At 38.3% G+C, this 19,010-nt stretch overlaps 1 protein-coding gene across 9 annotated transcripts in view; it reads left to right on the top strand.

Moving 5' to 3' along the window:
• Positions 1-19,010, top strand: part of PPP1R12A (protein phosphatase 1 regulatory subunit 12A) — a 117,518-nt gene that overhangs the window by 42,141 nt on the left and 56,367 nt on the right. For 8 of the 9 annotated variants that reach the window (XM_062613829.1, XM_062613832.1, XM_062613825.1 and 5 more), the window contains exon 2: positions 4,786-4,916. The exons of the other annotated variant lie outside the window; for it this stretch is intronic. In XM_062613829.1, coding sequence (XP_062469813.1) covers positions 4,786-4,916 — 131 coding nt within the window. The remainder of the gene's footprint in view (positions 1-4,785; positions 4,917-19,010) is intronic. 9 annotated transcript variants of the gene reach the window in all.

Raw genomic sequence — 19,010 nt, 5'->3', positions numbered from 1 at the left:
ACTATTCTCCAGGACACTGCGTGAGGTCTTTCTCCTGTTTCCAGCATTCCCACAGGAATTCAAAATGGTTGTTTGGCTTGGTTTATCCCTTTAAGTCTTAACATGTTATTCCATGTTCATATTTTTGATTCCTTTCCATACTAAGAGTAAATAAGGAAAAATGAAATGTGATGACAGATATAATGTTTAGCTTCTACTATTAGAGGCAGAATATTTTGTGGAATAGATCAGGATATTAGTCAGGTAACAGTAAAAGGTAGGTTTTAATCTCTCTAGAAAATACTGGTAAAAAAGTACATCTAAACCTGGCATTATCTCATTAGATCTCTTCATTGATGAAAACCAATAAAAATTGTAGTCTGATGTAAGCTGCATGTACATGGGACAGTCTAACTCATTGATTGCCTCTTTCCCTACAAGATTCCTGATTTATTTAAAACAATAAAAAATACAGATTTTTTTTTCCTGTCTTTTGGGGAGGAGTGCTCTCTCCTGAATTCTTTGGGTGGTTACTCACCGAGGGGCCAAGCACTAGGTACCTCCTTTAAAGCTGTCTATTTTTAAGGTACTTACTAACTTAGGACTACCCTTCATCTATGTACCTTACACCTGATAGTAATGAGAGCCAGCTTAAATCACATGCCACTTGCACTGGGATAGGAAGTCATGCTGAATTACAGTTAACATCTGGTGTGTTCAGGAGACATCTGGTGATCCCCTTCTGAGTGATCAGAAAGTATTTCAGGGAAAAGTTTAAAGTGTTGTTTCACTTAACATGTTGTTTCCAGAGCAAGTTGTATCTACCTAGTGTGGGTCTGTGTGTGAGCTCGGTAGTGGTGTTGATCATTGCTGGTCTTTGCAGTCCAGGTTTCAGGCTGTTGTACAAATAGAGAGTGGTTTTCTTTCCTGGGCCTTAATATACTTCCTTTGAGATTTCATCTCTGTTCTTATCAGAAAAGGTAACCAAACTTTGTATTATCAACTTTGCTTTGTTTTGCTTCCTTTATGACTAATTAGCCTAGTTTCTAAATTAGTTCCCAAAGGAAGCGAGGTTTATATGATTGCACTGTCCAGCTGTTGTTCTGTTTAGGGCCTATTGGCTAACTTCCATCAGATTTGGCAGGGTAATGAGTGCTTCATGCAGAAATGCTGCTTTTCTACACGTTTATAGAGGCTGAGAATGGGGTTGAGAGACAAAACTAGTGCATGGGATCGAGGCAGTCTTGATTGTGAGCTCCCATGCTCATCTTTTGGCTCCTGGAGCTGGCTGATGCGTGCACTCATACAGATGTGGTGGTTAGCAAGTTCTCAGAAAGAGCTTTAGGGCAACCTGTTGTTTCACTAAGTGGTAACTGAGGCTCTAGGTAGGAACTAAGGATCATGAAGGGAGAGACGGGGTGTGGAGATGAATGCCAAAAAATGAGATTAATCCTTTACGGATTGTAGCAAACACGAAAGAGGAATGCCTGTGGCTGTCTGTCCTCTGTGCAGAGAGTAAGACAGAAACCAGAAGTCATCATAAGAATTTCTCTTTCCAAGTCACTAACATCAGTGGAACTCTTTTGTTATATACATCTGGTGTGTGCATTGATTTTTTCCTTTGTAATAACTTTCAGGCTGAGATCTACAAGGGCAGACTTTTTGGAGGCTGTTGCTTTAAGTTTTATCGTGCTGTTTTGACAGGCTTTCCTTTTGGGGCCAAGATGCCAGTCTTTAACAACAGAGGCACTTCTGGCACTTGATAAATACTGCTTTTAGAAGTGACTGCAAAGATAGTGTAATGACAAGCAGAGTAGAAATGGAAAAACATGAAGATAAAATTTCTCTTATAACATTTGTTTCTTGGTTTCCTGACTAACTATTCTATGATTCTATGGTTCTATTCTATGACTTAAAGTACCTGCTTATAGTCAGAGGTGTCTATCATAGGGAAAGTGCTGAGAGTGATAGGGTCCATCAGACACCTGCATTTTGAGCTGTTAACAGGAGGAGGGGACAAGGAGAAATAGGATGCATTATGTACCTGTTCTTAAGCAATAGGATTGACTGCACTTGCTTTTCTTAACCTTAAGATGGGTAATAACCTTCTTGGAGGCTATAGTGGGTTTTCTATTAAATATTTTGGGTACAAGGCTCATTTATGAGCAATCTGTATTTAAAGAGGCTCAGAAGTTGTATTTTTTAAATTAGACAACTGTCTTCTAGTTCATCAACTTCAGCTTCTGTTGTTCCATAATAAAATTGTTAAAACAGTTGTTCAGATTGTGTAATCAGTTGAGGAACATCATTTAAACCTCCCAAGTGTGATCACTAGTGATGCCAGTACTCTCCCATTTGCATAAGCAAGTACATTCTTTTATTATCTTAATAGTTACTCTTCTATCGTCCAAATATATATATAATCTCACAGATTGTTTATCTTTGCTTGTCATGAATGTGCAATCTCTGATAATACATGCGAAGTGTGTTTGAGCTCTCCTGATCCTTGCCATGTATGGCACAATAAACTGCCCAAATTTGGTCAAATATTTTTAGCCACTTAGTCATATGTCTTTTAATGAGCTGCATATGTAAGCCTTTGATTCACTTAGCAACTGTATTTTTATGAGTATGTCTTGCCACTTTTTCTTATGTATACTTGAAAAATGGGTAAGGTCTGTTCTGTTTTGGGGTATGTCACAACCAGATGGTTTGGTTGTTTTTTTTTTTGTTGTTGTTTTTAATAGTGCTAATAAATTTTAAGATACCCTTTTTCACAGATTATGAATTTTAATTATTTTACAATATACAAGTACGCAGAATATTGAATGTTAGATTAATCTATACTTTTAAGTGCTCGGGCAGTTTCAAAGCTTTCTGATACATTTTCCTTATAATAAGCTTGTGGACATTAAGATATACATAGAATATCAATGGTCAGCCAAATTGGATATCAAGAAAACTGTATATATGGCATGTGTGAAATATGGCTAGGTTAGTATTTCTGCTAAGTGCAAAAAGCTGTGTTTCTTGAATTTGTTTTCCTTCTGAACTGAGTTATGATGTCTTGCATTTAGTTCCTTCACATTTAAGTAACAAAATGTGTTGCAAAGTGAGGTGATTCTTTTCTTTCCAAGCTTGTTGAGAGCATATATACATTATACACTGATGATCAGTGGAAGAAATTTAAGACAGTATGCTTGAGGAATTTCTAGTCTTTATTCCTGGAGTATGTTAGTAAATTATTTTATTGGAAGAACTGCTGGTTTTAGGGGTGGATGTGACTAAAAAGATAATTCCAAAAATCCTCTAAGAAGGGAGTTTTCAAGAATACCTGAAAAGGTAATAAGGTTTATGAGTATTTTCACTCACAAATGTTTTTTGCTTTTAATTGAAAAACAAATGATGCAAGCAGTGTACTGCAGTCTAGTTGCAGTCTAGCTGCAAGCTTATGGATGAACAAGTCTGAATGAGACTTGGTGTTAAAACAATTCTGTGTTGCATTCTAAACAAAGTGTTGAGTTCATACTTAACTAAAGCAAATGGGGTCAAAGAGGGGTAATCTGCTGCTAGTTTTGTTTGGCTCGTTAAACAGAGCAGCAGCATGCTCCTTACAGTGTAGCTGTTGCCTCTGCGCTAAATAATGGAGGAAAGCTTTGAGATTCATTTTGGAAGGCACAGTTACTTAAGTAAGGAAATCTGAGGGGTTTTGCCATAATAAAGCAGTATATAATTTTCAGTCTTTATTGCTGTAGAAGTATTCTGAAAAGTAAAGTTTATAAATTAATTGCATTTAATTACAGGCATAATTCTCTGGAAGGGTTTAGCAGCCCAGCAGTAAAAGTTCTCATTTCAGTCTTCTGGTTATGCAGTATTGTTGATTTATTAAGCTAAAAAATTAATACCAGTCTTGTGGGGTCTGGCTGTATTGAGTCCTCTCTGTCCTGAAATGCAGAAGGACTTGTCTCTCTATTGCTCTGCCCTTTTAAGGGCAGCAGTATGGAAGTTGGCAAGAAAAGTAACTGAGCACCCTGTGAGAAAAATACTCAAACACAGACAAGAAAGGAGCCAGTCAGGATGGTGTTCTGGAGAACGGCAGTGGTTCTGCATCTGGGCAACACTATTTGCTTGGTAATTAAGAGATGTGAACATATGATAATATTTTTTGCAGTGTGCCAAATTGATGCTGAAGTTTAAGTTTATAAACAGCAGTGATTAATAGACTGTTAAAAGATGTATGGTGGTATAGAATATGCTACAGTAGAACACAGCAGGGGGGGTATTGAAATGCAACATAGCATCCTCTTCCATACTCCTTAATCTCAACTGCTTTATAATTAAAACCATGTTGTGGTATTTTTTTTCCAAACTGCTCCCCGTCTCTTGGTCACAACTTCATGATGTAGCGGTTGTTTCAATCAATTGTAGTATCCAGTCAGGTGACTAAGCTGGGCCTGGGATGAAGCGAGGGCCTGGGGGCTTTATAAATGGAACCACTTCATGTTGGAGAACAAGGTTGCAGTGGGGATTGTAAGTGGCTTCTCAGAAAACCAGAAAAAATGTAGCTGAGGAAACCATATTTGCTGGTTTTGTTAAACTCTGTGTGAATTCATTCATTTATTTAAGGATTTTTTTACAAATCTGTGACACCTGCTGCTTTTCTCTCAAATTCTTCCCGTCAAGCCTCAACAAATAAATCTTAATCCCTCATCAGACCTTTTCTCCTGAAGATGTTGCTTAAAGATGCAAAGTATTGTAGAATAGCTTTAATATGAACTTATCTCTTAAATCTTTCTTTCTTTATAGGCTTGTATAGATGATAACGTAGATATGGTGAAATTTCTGGTGGAAAATGGAGCAAATATTAATCAACCAGATAATGAAGGCTGGATACCTCTACATGCAGCTGCTTCCTGTGGATATCTTGATATAGCAGAGTAAGACTTTTTCCTCCATTTTTGAATACATGCATTTTGTTCATTGTTAGAGGGGCACTAGAAGCAGATGACATTCATAAATTGTCTTTTTAGTTGTTTCTGTGATGTGTAGTGAGAGAATGCTTTTATATTGTGTGTTGGTTGTGAAATGTGCTGTGTGCATGATTATTTGTGCATTACATTTGCTCTTTCTAGCTTTCCTAGGTAGCTGTAAGATGTAAACATTTAAAACTATTCATGACTGTCAAGTGGGTTTTTTTTTTAAGTATTATTTTCTCCTGTAGAAACATCATTTTGGAGCGAGAAAGTTCAGATTTACATTTTATTAGTAGTCTGAAACATTATTCCAGGATAAGTCTAAATGTAGGAGATTAATTGTATTTGCAGTCTTAAAACCTTTGTTTTTCAGGTGTGATATGAATTGGTGACTTTTGCTCATTATTTGCTGTGGAGCAAAATTTTATCATTGAAATTAGATGTCTGTTATGGCATTAGTTAAAGCTTACTCAGTACTAAACTCCAGTAGTGGTTTTGTTATTATTCTTGAAGCCTGTCGAGAGCCATTGAAAATATGCTAAAATCATTTTTTTTCCCAGAGGTTGTCTGTTTTAACCTGAAGTAACGGTTGATTTGAAAAAATATGTGGCATAGGTTTTTCAGTATGCTGTTCTTACAGTAAAGATGGTAATAGTGTCTTTCTAAAGACATTTTGGGTAAACACAAACTTCATTAATTCTGCTAAACTCAGCGTGATGTCTGATCCAGTTTGAGAGTTTGATAAAATATGAAGTAGTATTTTGTCATGTAATTGCATTCCTGTACTAATTACAGTGGCAAACAGTGGAAATTTTAAGTGTAGGGGATCATTCATTGATGTTCTGTGAGTTTGAGAGGTTTAATTGCTTGAATCTTAAGGGAAAGAAAAAATCTGGAGACTCTTGTATGGCATTTTCCCTGGGAAGGTTTTTTTTTTGGTATTCCTAGAGTGAAGTGCTTTGTATGTCCTTTCTATAACTGGGACACTGTGTGGCTGCTAACTTCTGCAGTCTGCCTTTCTACACTGTGCAGATGTTTGATGCTGTAATCTCCCTTGCATGCACACTTGAAGTGTTTACTTGTTGGCTATACCATGACAAGAATTTCCCTATAAACTGAGATAGTAAAAGCCTTTCTTCAGTTTAGGGGAGGTAAAACACCTGCCTTCTTCCCACAATAGGAAAAAGTTGAATAAATGTTCTTGATTTGGTGTTGCAGCCTGTTGTAGGCAGATGTTTAGGGAAGAAAGAGACGTATCCTTTGTCCACAAGACAGGTTTCCACTGTTAACTTGAATATCCGAAATCTGTGATGTCACTGAAGACTCTTCTGGTTTTTATTCTCTCAGACAGAATCGTAGGATCATAGAATGGTTTGGCTTGGAAAGGACCTTCAAAGGTCATCTAATCCAACACCACCCCACCCCACCCGCTGTGAGCAGGGACATCTTCAGCTTTATTGTGTTGCTCAGAACCAGGACCTGTCTGCCTATTTTCTATAGATGCCCTTTAAAGAAATGAGATTATTCAAGTATAATCCCATGGGATGGAGGACATCTAAGATTTTGGAAGAGCAGTGTTCCTAAGGTGCATGGAGTTTTGAAGATACCCTTCCACATACAGCTGAGAAGGGTAACCTGACCTGAACAGAGTAATATTTATATCTAATGAGGCTCACAGAGTTTAGATTTTCTTCAAGCTATTTTTCCAGGATCTCAGCTTCAAATAATTTACAAAACTGACAGCAGACTTTGCAGCTGAAACAAAACTGAGGGAAGTGACCAGAGGTTAGAAATTTTTCATTTTGCCAATAGTACATGCTGGGTCCAGAATCTGTTTTAGTGTGGACACATCTTTCCTAGAAAGCATGAGAATGTGCATATGCATCTGTTGCTGCATTTGGTATTTCAGTTTTTGCACTAAATTTCGTGGTTCATGGAAGGGAGCTTTTAATTTGGGTAAATTATGGAGTTCATAGTTCTGAAAAGATTATGCTTAATAACTTGTCATTTTTCTGTTCTGTAATGGATTAGCATTTTTGCACAGAGCATCTGTTCATTTCCTATTTTCTTGCAAGGTGCAAGAGAGAAGGGAGTCAGGGAATGGGTTCTGGTGTTTCCTAACTTAGTTAATGAATGGCTGAGGAGATTCTGACCCTTTCTCCTCCACCATGGAACTGCCTGTTGCACAGCTTCATAGAACTTCTCAAGTTGGAGACTCAGAAATCTGTTTCTGTTTCCTCTGCTGCCATCTTAAGTCTTCGTAGGGCTTCCTTCCGATGAAAATAGCTGGAATTTATTTCTCTTGAAATAGCACAATCTGTAAAATCTGCCAAATATGCAAATTCAGTTAATTTATTGATTTTGTTTTGATTTATTGATTCTCATGTTTTTACAATTCATGGTAAAAATGTGGCATGATAGCATACTTCCCGTATGTCAGGTTTTTGTGTCTCAAAATCTGGAATTGTGTCTTAAGAAAGCAACAGCGCTAGGGGATGGAGGTATTTTCTGTTATGAAATACATTTCTATGTTTAGAATGTAATTTAGGGACTTTCTAAAAGTAAGTATGCGCTCTCTATGTTGACCATGTTCTTCATGTATGTGTGTACATCACTCTCTGGGTTGTGGGGAGAGAAAGCAGAAGGTCTGTTATTGTTGCATGATAACTCTTGCATGATTCATCACTAGGATTAGAGTCTGTGAAATACAGCCAAGATGGGGTGTGTTGGAGTTTGCAGATCTGTTAATAGAATGTGAAACCGTGGTTCTACTTGGAAAACGGAAAGGAAAAAAAAAGCCAAAGTTTAATCATTACTGACCTTTATAGTGCAATCTTTATCATAGTTTTTCTTCTGATGCTCATTTGACTTCATAGGATTCTATTTGGGGTAGTTAATGTACTTTCTTACAGAGCGAGAAAGGTTTCTGTTCAGACTGGTTTCATAATGGAATCAGCACACAATCTCACAGTTCAGCTGTTCCTTCTATGTGTTCCATCCATTTCCTATTATGTACAGTAAATGGGAATGACAGGGAGTCACGCCAGTTTAGTACAGAATGGTGCTGCCTATTTAATCAATGCAGGAAACTTCCCATATTGCTGTGTTTTCACTGAACACCTAATCTTCTCTCTCTTGCTCTCCTCTCACTCTATAATGTGCACATTCTTCTTAGCAGCACCTGCTGCTACTCAGATGTTCCTGAGTGAGTGCACCCACGTTCTGGAGATCTGGGGGATATGTAGGTGGTAGGGAGCTTCTGCAAAAACAGTGTGGATATTTCAGGAAGCCACCACTTCAGCCATCTTTACGTGCTGCTCCCATGCTAATTGCTGATGAGCTGAGTGAATTTGTGACATAGTCCCCACCCCCTGGGGTTTGGTTTTGCTTTTGCTAGCTGCGCTGTCTGGCCAGTGGGCTATTCACTGCAGGTATTTTCCCTGTCCTTGTCATCTTCCCTTGTATTTAGCAGTCCTATGGCATCATCACCCAGCAGCTTCTCCTGTCCCATTCATTTTTCTGCTCCTTTTGGAACAGCCACCTTCTCTTGAATATGTCTTCTGTCTTCTCTTAAAAATGCATCTTCCAGTTTAAGATATATTATAGGAGCCCACTTCAGGTGAAATACAGTAAAAGAATACAATATAGTGTGAAATAAAGGCTCAGCTGGTTGCAGAGGAAAGCAAAAAGAGCCATGGAGGGCAACTGCTCCTTGTTGCCGTTGTTGTTTCTGGGATCTCTAAATGCTGGAACTGCTTCAGCTTACTGGAAATTCTTTGAATAGCTGAATTTTAGACTTGCCTACTTAAGATAGTGTTAAGCTAGTTTATGATCATGTGAATTAGCTCAAAAGTAATGGTAATATGAACATGTTTTAAATATTTTTTTTTCAGAATTGCCAAAACAGGTTGATTTTTTTTGTGTATTTTTCCATTCTTCATTGCTTTTTTGTATACAAAGAAACTTTACACAAAGGAATCTCTTTTTCTACAGTGTGTTAGTATGAATTAAAGAGTCAGCATCAAAAGCTTTGACAAATTATAGTTATGTGAAAACAAACTTTAATGCAGGAAGACTTCAACAGTAGTCTTGTGTGTGCATGCTTTAAGATGGTACTTAATAGGTAGGACCATTAAATTACCTTTGTAAAACTCTTGTAACACTACTTGGGTGCATATGAATTTTTTTTATCTGTTAAATCTCATCTACAGTTTAAAAGCTGGTGTTATTTCAGTATCAGGGAATAAACAGATTCCTTTTTAAAATGCAGAAAATGCAGCAGAGGAGAAATAATGCAAATTGGCATTTAACAAACAGAATTTTTAAATCCTTACTTTTTTATTTCTGTCTGCTTTTTATTGTACCAGATTATTCTATTATGTAAAAAAAGTCTGAAATGGTGGAAATTTCTGTTCAAGAATCAAAACTTGTCTCAAAAACTTATATTCTTGTTGGCTTTGGACCATGCAGAGTTGTGAGTGCATAGCTGATGTATTTTGAAGCTTGCTTGCAAGTATTTAGGGGCTACAGTAAAGTTTTACTACTTAAGTACAACTGCTTTTTAATTTTGCCCAGAATGAAAGATGATGCATCTTCCAGCAAGTATAAAAAAAACATTTTTCAAAAACAACTAAGACTCCAATAGTAGTTACATTTTTGCTCAAAAAAAAAAAAAAAGCCCAAACAAACATGGGGGAAGGAGATGTCTCCTGAGGGAAGAATAGGGGCTTTATACCTTCGTGCAATGGGTACTACATCACAGTAAGTTTGCCAGATGTTGCTGTTATGAAAGTTTCTCGTGGGTTCAAGGGATGAGAAGTCTGGTGAGGGTGGATATGTAAAAAAATACAAATGCAGAATGCATACATACAAATAGGATCTGGTTCAGAAAATCCATTAGAACAGCGTGAGACTGGAAAGGCAATACAGGAAAAGTAGCATGTATGCCTCAGTTTTGTTCTCCTTGGAAATATGCTCACTTTTGGAGACAGGCTAGATGTTAAGTGGGTGTTTGGTCTAACTCATTATGGTTGCCTTTATGTTTGGGAGGCATGTAGTTATGTGTACCGACCCCGAGACTTAGCAAAATGCAGCTTCTTTATTTTACAGGTTTTAAAGGCTGAAGCATGTGATTAAAGTCAGAATAACTTCTTAAATTCAGAGCCTCCTCATTCAGTTCATTTAGAAAAAAATGTTCAGCTTGACCAACTCAAGAGCAGCAGCTCTAAAATGCAGCTCGCCTGCTTTCCTTCCTGCCCAGTTTCCTATGTTGCATCCCCTCCCTCCCCTGATATTTAAAGCAGACTTTAAAAGGCTTGTGTGTAACCACTGCCTTGCTGCTGACGCCCATCTGTTTTTCCAGACTTCAGACACCTGAAAGTGAACCCAGCCAAACAAGTTTGCTAAAGCCTCAGCAAATCATTGTCCCAGGATCTCTCTATTTTAGTAACAGTCCATTAAGACTAAATGAGTGATTGTTGTCTGGGATATGGAGGAGAGAGAAACAGTCCTGCAAACCTGCAGTTGAATATATAGATATTCAGTGATAGGTGGTTTACATACAATTCTGATCACCTTGTGGGCCTACTGTGGTGCTGGGGGATAGTGATTCCTGCCTGTGGCATGTTGTACAAGGATAGGACCAGTGCCCATCTGGCAACAGGGAGCAACTGAGGGAATTCAGTGCAGTTTCACAGTATGCTTAATGTGATCTAACTTGAGACAACTGGAGAAATAAAAATAGGCAGTCATTCCCTTCTCTCCTTGGTTTTCCCTCCTCCACATGTTCTTACCCCCTCTCTTGCAGTATCTAATGATCGCTCAACAATGTGTGAACTATTAGCGTAAGACTACCTTCAGGGGGTTTGGAGGGTTTATTCTCTTTTGGATCAGTGAGCTGGTCTGCCTTGCCAGCAGCAGTTGGCATAGGTATGCAGGTATAAAAAAGAAGTCTGGGCTGCTTTTCAGATACAGTTCCTACCTCTGATCAGAAGGCTGTCTGTGGAAAGCTGCCTGTGCTGAGGTAGAGTCGTCTCCTTCATCTCCCAACTCATGAGCCGGAACCAGCTGGCACTGGTGAATGTTCTTCCACAATATCCAGGGATGGTGCTACCACAGAATATGTTTCAAAGCAGTTGCTTCTAATCCTTTCTTCTCTTAAGTTTTAATGACTTGATTGTCTGGAGCTATTACTTACTGAAGTGCTTTTAATTTAAGCTCTTTTGCCATAACCCATTATAATCCTAGAAGAACAAGACATTTTTTAGGCAAAGCAGACTGATAAAAATGTCAGGGATGGCTCCTGTCTCTTAGCTTTGTTCCCACTTACGGTTTTAACTGACTGAGTATGAAGCGATGTTATTAGTGATACCTTCAGAAGTGGAACTTCAGATGATAATCAGAAGTTCTGATTTGTGAATGGCATGGTGAAGTTGGTGGTCTGATGTAAACCGCATACAGATTATGCAGACCGGTAAGGGGTTTGGTCTGATAGAGATCGTACAAGGCAAATGAATGTTTTTGTCAGGATTTGAGATGTTACTTTAAATGACACAAGGCAATGTTAACTGGAAAGGTAGAATTAAAAGGAAAAAGGTCCAAAGATGAAATTTGATACAGTCCACTCAGACAATGGGAAGAGGAGTTCAGAAGAGTATGTTATAAAACAAGCCAGAGGACAAAATATAAGCAGGGGAAGATTTATTCCCAGCTGAAGAACAGCTCTTCTAGAAGAATAACTGACTTCTTACAAGTTGACACTGGTAGAGATGCAGTGTTTGTTTTGAGGCCTGTGAAAAGGTCACTGCAGGCTTTGGAAGATTGTTTCAGTTAATTCATTTGTACTCTCTGCCGGGTTTCTTTCTGGAAGAGCAGATTGGGGAAAAAAAATTAGAGAGAAAATATGCTAGTATGGTAGTTGTGTCCCACCCCCTGCCCCCCCAGTCAAAGTGTGATGCTCATTCTTTATCAGCATCATAAAAGTTCCTCCTCCTCCAACCTTGTATAGATATCTGCAAGGATAAACCTAAAGTCCATTAGGGAAAATAATGGAGAAACTTGGAGATCAGTGAGCTAGCATCAGTCGGCGTTTTCTTTTCTGAAGATGCACCATGGCAGTGTACAGTCTTCAATATGTTTTTGCTGCATGTATGTAGTTCCTAAGAATAATTAAACATTGATGAAGTTGTTTAGGTTGATAGAGAAATTCCCTTCTTAAAATCATGTCATTATGTGGTCGAGTTTAATCTTTTTTACTATGTAGCTGTGATCTGATGTTTAGATAAAAACACAGCTGGCAGAAATATATAGTAAGATATGGTTGATGGGTTAGAGGAAATTAGAGGACCTAATTTATTTGATACCTATTTGTTCAATTGAAGGAGTCTAGGAGAGTTGGTCACTCTGTGATGCACAAAGACAGTGTGTGCTCTGTAGATGCCTTCTTCAGACTGGATTACTGTGTTCATCTCCACTGTGACCCTAAGTATCTGTTAGTAAGTATGTTGCATTTCTCTTCTAAATGTAAATCTACTAGAACTTTAAGTTCAGAAATACCTTCTTAGGTGACATACGATTTAGTGGGAATTATCTTTTTTTCTTCTAATGTGCTTTAGCATTGAATCTGATGAAAAGTCAAGGGACTGATGCCCAATGTAAAGCTCAGCGCACCCTAATTTTTGGCTGAAAAAGAACTTGATAGTGCAGCTCATGCCTAAAAGAACTATCCTGCTTTGAGAACTGAAGTGCATAGGAAAGATTTTACTTCACAGAGAATTGATTTTATTCTATTCTGAGAACTTTAAAGTAGGTATCTTATGTCTGAATTCTGAAGTTGAATTGTACATATGAATTGGTGATTCATATGGAAGCCTGGGATCTCGGGTAACTTCTGAGGAACATAACACGTCAAGTCCTCCCTGAATGGTGGCTTGTACCTGCCTATTGCCACCAGTGAACTCCTGTTTTCTAGGTATGACTGGAACATGGGAGAGCAGCTCTAGATACACAAGCAGTCAGGTTTTGAATTAGGCAAGTGCTTAGTAAGTATGGCAGACTGTCACTTGTGAAGGCCTCATCAACTCATTCCAAATTGCTGTTTTAGAGATGCAGTGATATTTTTCCCAGATGTTAAATCTATGGAATAGTGTTGTAAATATCGATTATAGTATTTATTCAGTTACCTGATAAAAAAATAATGTAGTTCAGAGTAAAGTTGGTTTTGAGTATTGTTTTCTAGGAGAAAACATGGGTGTGGTGTAGGTTGTCACTTCTGTGCATCTCAGTTTTTATTTGTTTCAGCTTTTACTTGAGCATTTTTCCCTATTGTGAGTTTGAACCTGATCTGCCATGTACAGCAGACTTTCCAATGACACTAGAGCAACTTATGGCCTACTTATCCTTTCATACAGCTGTGGTTTTTGTTGGATATTCTAAATCACGTCATTTCAGTGCAAATGATCCTAATCTGTGTATATTTTTCTAACTTTATCCCTGACTGAGGCAGGATAAAAGCTGCTTGAATTCTTCTGAAATCCGTAAATACAGTGTGGCGTCTCTAGAGACAGAAGGCTGCTGTACATTGATGAGAGTGAGTTATTTGGATACAATTCAGATACTAAAAAAAAAATGTAGGGGTTTTTATTTTTATAAATAGCGGGTATGACATGAAAAAAAGTATTTAAAAATGAAATATTTGAAACCTCTTGATTACAGGTGAATTTAGTCACTATATATTACATAATTACTTAAGTTCTGTGATGCAGTGATTATATCTGTGCTAATATCTGTTTAAGCACAGTAAAATAATTGATCTTGGTTTTAATTCTTCTGATATAAATGCCAATGCATGGCTGTTGGAGAAAAATAAGCTTGTTAAGTTAGGCCCATACTCGGAACTTCCTCTGAAAGAGAGAACAACAGTTAAATACCAGAATTTGTGGCGCTACTCTAGCCAAATGTAGCAATGCTGCTCTTGGCACAAGGCATGAGGGATGGTGAGCTAGGGGTGTGATCACCTCTTGGTGGTGAGGAATTGGCTGAGGATACTGGGCAGCAGCATGGTTTTCCTTATTCCTCCTCTTTTTTGCCTCCATGTTGTTGTTAACTCTCCTTTTCAGCTAGTGTAACCAAATCACAAGTATTCACCTTAATGACAGTTCTGCAAATCACCACTAATGCTTGGTGACTTGCTGTTGGGAAGCATCCTGAGCAGTGTGGTGAGTTAGTTACTGCATGTACTGCATGTACTCTTTCCTCTGTAGCTTCAACACAATGTTTTCTCAACTGAGACTTCATTTTTGTGCTGTCAGGTGCAGATTTCAAAGTAAAGGACAGAAACACTTGTTCACCAAGGTCCATAGTGAAATTACTGTTTGATACACACTTTTGAAACACTTCTTGTTTAGTTTTCTTTCCAGTTGAAGTTTTTGCCTTGTGTTCATCCTGGCATTGCCAGGCTTCAAGGTTTTTACTTTTTTGTAAATAGGTTGTAATATGTTTCCCTATATAGCTTTCTTCATGTTTGGTACTTTTCTCACTCCCTGTTTACTTTCACCTAAACGTTGCTCTGCCATCTCTCGTGTGTCTTTCCTGTATATAGATATGGTAAAATATGAAGGCTTAATTGCTTTTCATGTGCTGCAAGTAGGATTTTTTTCTGCTCTTTGTACTGTTAATGTTTAGATGTCCGCCTACTTACAAATATTTCTAGAGTTTATTGCTGGCTTTTTTCAGAGGTTTCTTAGAACACAGGAAGAATAAAACTAACCAGATACGGTTATCTACCCTGTTTTCTTCTATGCTCCTGCATGCCAAGAAGGAAAACAGATGGGTGCTTCCTTGGGTGTGCAAGTTGCAGTGGAGGCCAGGGGCAGAGCTGTGTGCGGAGCTCAGTGCTGTGTTGGTATGTTGTGGAGTCTTGGCTTCATAAATATGTTTTTCATATAGGTACAGTAGCACTGATAGTGCTGTTTGCACAGGGGAATTGTATTTTTTTTCCTCATCTCTGTAGCATACTACTTGGATAGCTTTGGGAGCATTAGACGGTTTTGAGGCAAAGATGCCTGTCTGTCCAAGATGTCTTTCATAACGACTTCACCAGGGAGAGTCAGAAACTGGATTTGCTGCTATCTGGAGGAGCTCTTGCATAGTGAAAGATACAGTCTTTTCAGATTGGTCTGTAATTTAGAAAAAACCATGTATACTGAGATCTGGATTAGACTGATGAAAATTGAAGAGATGTCCCTTCTCATTTGCTTAAAATTATTTGACCATTTGTTTCTCAGCTGTTTTTATTATTATTCATGTTTTTAAGCATCTCTAGTTATCTGAAATTGTCAGCTCTTGTGTTCTGCAAGAGGAAATCATACACTCACCTCAGATCTCTTGTTGATATCAGCTGTCTTAAAATCATCACTCATTTTTCAGGAGGAAAAAAAAATCTGGCTTTGCTGAATAATCCTAAGTGGTCTTGTTTGTGTAGCTGCTGGCTGATGATACTGCTCATAGGGGAAGCATTTCTCTGTAGAAAGTGCTGCAGCATGGGGGTTTTTTCCTAAGAGAGAAAGATGTGAGTGGAAATCTGGAATTTGTGAAGAAACACAACCTTAAACGTGCTTGAGTTTTATCATTATTTGATTTTAATTTAAATGTCATCACAGAAGCCTGCCTTCTCATGTCAGTTTCTAATTAGTTCTAAATGTTTAGAGGCAGAAGTTTGAGGCACAGCAGCAACTGACAGCGTGGGATGGCATTTTGCAGAGTGCCTGAGTAAGACATTTTAACTGAGCGTCTGAGTAAGGCTGAGATAGTTGGGGTTGTTCAGCCTGGAGAAGGCTCCAGGGAGACCTTAGAGCAGCTTCCAGTACCTAAAGGGGACCTACAAGAGAGGGGGTCCCCTGGAGAGGGACTTTTTACAAGGACAAAGGAGAATGGCTTTAAGCTGAAAGCGGATAGATTTAGATTAGGCATTAGGAAGAAGTTCTTTACTGTGAGTGTGGTGAGGCACTGGCATAGGTTGCCCAGAGAAGCTGTGGCTGCACCATCTGTGGAAGTGTTTAAGGCCAGGTTGGACGGGGCTTGGTGCAGCCTGCTCTAGTGGAAGGTGACCAAGCCCATGGGTTGAAACCAGATGAGCTTTAAGGTCCCTTCCAACTCTAACCATTCTGTGATATTGACGTAATTGTTTTTCAAGTAATTAGATTCATTGTAGGCTAGGTTGTCAGTAAAGAGGGTGAGGAGATGCCTAGTTGTGCAGAGCAGGGTGCCCCTTGCCCAGGCAGGCAGGGCTCTGCCGTGCCTTGCAAGACCTGCCTGGCACCTGCTCCGTGTTGCACATTTTAACACCATCCATAGTACGCATATGTGTACTATGCACCACAACAGAATTTAGCACAATGTTATTCTAATGCTATTGTATTTGCTTCAGGTTTGCAGTATTTAAGATTTTTTTTTTTTTAAAGGGAGGGGGGGAGAACCTCTAGGCCTTTATTTTGGAAAGTGCATCTTAAAAATTCAAGAATGACATATAAGCTGTTATCTCTTGATATGTTGTATATGCAGGTAAGTATACCTCTGCTTGGCTGGCCTGCAGTGTTACTTGTGCTGCAAATTAGAAAAGAAAGCAAACCAAAACCAAAGCCACTTTTGAGAAGGACTGGGGAGCTTTAGGGAGCTTGAGGTAGCATTACTGCTTCTCTCTGAGTTGGTAACAGCAGCATTAGGAGTTTAAATTTGAAGTGAAACTCTTCTGCAGTGAGAAAATATTTAAAGAAATATTCCCAGACTCCCAAAACAATAGGTCTGGAAAGGAGAGACTTCTGGTGTCCTTCAGCTTCAAAGAAAATAAGATCAGATCCTGCAATGTTAAAATTTTATCGGTTTTATTTGTTAAATGTCTCTTGAAGGTCTAATTGTTCGGCTGATTTCTCATGGATGTCCTTGGATTACTAATTTGAATTATTTACAAAGATGTAGTAAAAAGTGCATTGATACTTTATATTTTAAACAAATCAGTGAAATAATTCTGAAAGGCGTTGCAAAAGAAGGCCCATTAAAATGCATATTCCAAAGATGTGTGCGGTTTTAGTTTGGTTTTGTATCCTGTGGGGCACATTTTTTTTCATTATTTGTTTCTTCACATGACAGCTTGCATAGCTGCAAGAACACAGTGACACTTCTTCTGTCTTTGGCTCCCTCTTATTGTTCAGTTAAAATGCTCATGGAATTAACTTGCACTCCACTATGTATGGATTCAAAGAAGAAAAGCAGCTGGGTTTAGCTGAAATTGCCAATTAGTTTAAAACTGTTGGGAGCCCAGTTGTGCTGCTGGTTGCTGCCCCCACGAGCAATTAAGCCGTGTTTCCCTGGAAGGCCCCACTGAACATGTTTATTTTAAATGTATATACAACACATTAAACCTTTATTAAGCAGGAGATTTTTTTAGGAGGAGCCCTGTCCAGATTTTAGGAGTTAGAGACTGCTGACCAGTCTTCCGACTCATCTGAAAGGACCTCGTTTTCATTAGTGGGTCTCCAGTGAGCTCAGCACTCAATCTTTAATGAACTGAATCAATTCAGCAGCCACTTCTCTGCCCTGCCTTGTGCTTGTCACTGTTCAGGTGACCTTCAGGTTCAGCGAGTACTTAGAGTTAATTATATCCCTAATGACTTTGCAAACTTGTTTCCAGATATTGGGAACTGGGGCAAGGTTCGAAGGTAAACATACGCCCCTCTTTCTGTTGCTGAGATAAACTAATATTAAAATGTTATCTGCAGCAGATCTTGTTCTCTGCAGCAGACAGGCTTTGTTAAAACCAAAGTTTGAGTGTCTGACAGCTTCTTAGGTTCTAAATTCACAAATAAGATTAAAAGTTGCATATAACTTCAGAGAGAGGTATCTTTTCTGCTTACTTCCTGTCTCTGTATGCACTTTATTAATAGACTTACACACACACAAAACCTCAGCTCTAAGGGTTTTTTTTGTTGTTTTGAGGATTTTTTTTTAATTCAGAGTGTAGGCCAAAGTTGCTAGTTCAAATTTTTAAGTTCCAGTTCTTGAGCTTGGTTTTGATGTCAACTGTTTGGCTTTTGTACAGTAATCTCAGATATTTAGTATTACTTATTGTCGCAGAGATACTGAAGTTCCAACCCCTTATGAAAGGTATTGAAATGCATTTTTCACAAAATGATGAGGAAAAATCTGGGTTTTGTAATGGTTCTAGAAAATAAATGTGCCATTTTTTTGTCAAGGTTGTTAACTTCAGTCTGTAATAGCTGTGGAGGAATAGACAGCAGTGATTCTTAAAAGACAAATTCAAATAGAAATATTTTGGCTTCATAAACCAACAGTATCACAAAGCAAACTTGTTCTTCCAGTCTTACCCAGACTGCGTAATGCTTGTCATGGAAACATCAGGGCAGAAGCATTAGAAACAGTTTAATTTCATTTTCCTCCTCTTGTCTGTCTTAGTATTCCTGGGATACTTGCAATTCCGCATACTTAGGCCACAAGGGTATCTAAAGGGTACCTTTAGCTTCAGTATCAACAATTGAAAGCTATAACTCCAGAACCAAGCATGGTGTGGGTCAAGCTACCATTGATCAAGTTTCTTTCTCATTTATTTACATTTTGAGTGAGCACCTACCAGAATATTATATAAATTATTTCCATATTGTCTGAATTATTCTTCTGTTGCTGTCTGTCGAACCTGGCTATTTGCCACAAGGGAATTAAAAAAGACAAAAATTTAAGCAGAGTGTTTTTGCTTTTCAGTTGCATCCAAGTTTGCAAAAAGCACCTTTTTCTGGATGTGGCATCAAAGGTCATGGTTCTGTTGACACAGGAAAACCAAAGTTCTGTAAGCACATGCAAAGGGGAACTTTAATAGCTCTACTGTTCCAACCATACTAATCCCCCTAACTCTGCTGAACTGATTTTGGTCTGTGAGCAGCTTCATTTTTGGAGTCTACTTTAAAGAATCATTTGATCATGAAGTTGTTCATATATCTAAATAATAACTTTCTGAAATGCTTCTGTAGCCTTTTTTATGTGTTGCTCCTT

The sequence above is a fragment of the Pezoporus occidentalis genome, unplaced genomic scaffold (genome assembly GCF_034315485.1).
Source record: "Pezoporus occidentalis ecotype Australia unplaced genomic scaffold, CSIRO_AGI_Poc_V1 ctg17, whole genome shotgun sequence".
Lineage (NCBI taxonomy): Eukaryota > Metazoa > Chordata > Aves > Psittaciformes > Psittacidae > Pezoporus > Pezoporus occidentalis.
Note: the sequence above shows the minus strand (reverse complement) of the source record. Positions and strands in the feature narration are given on the sequence as shown.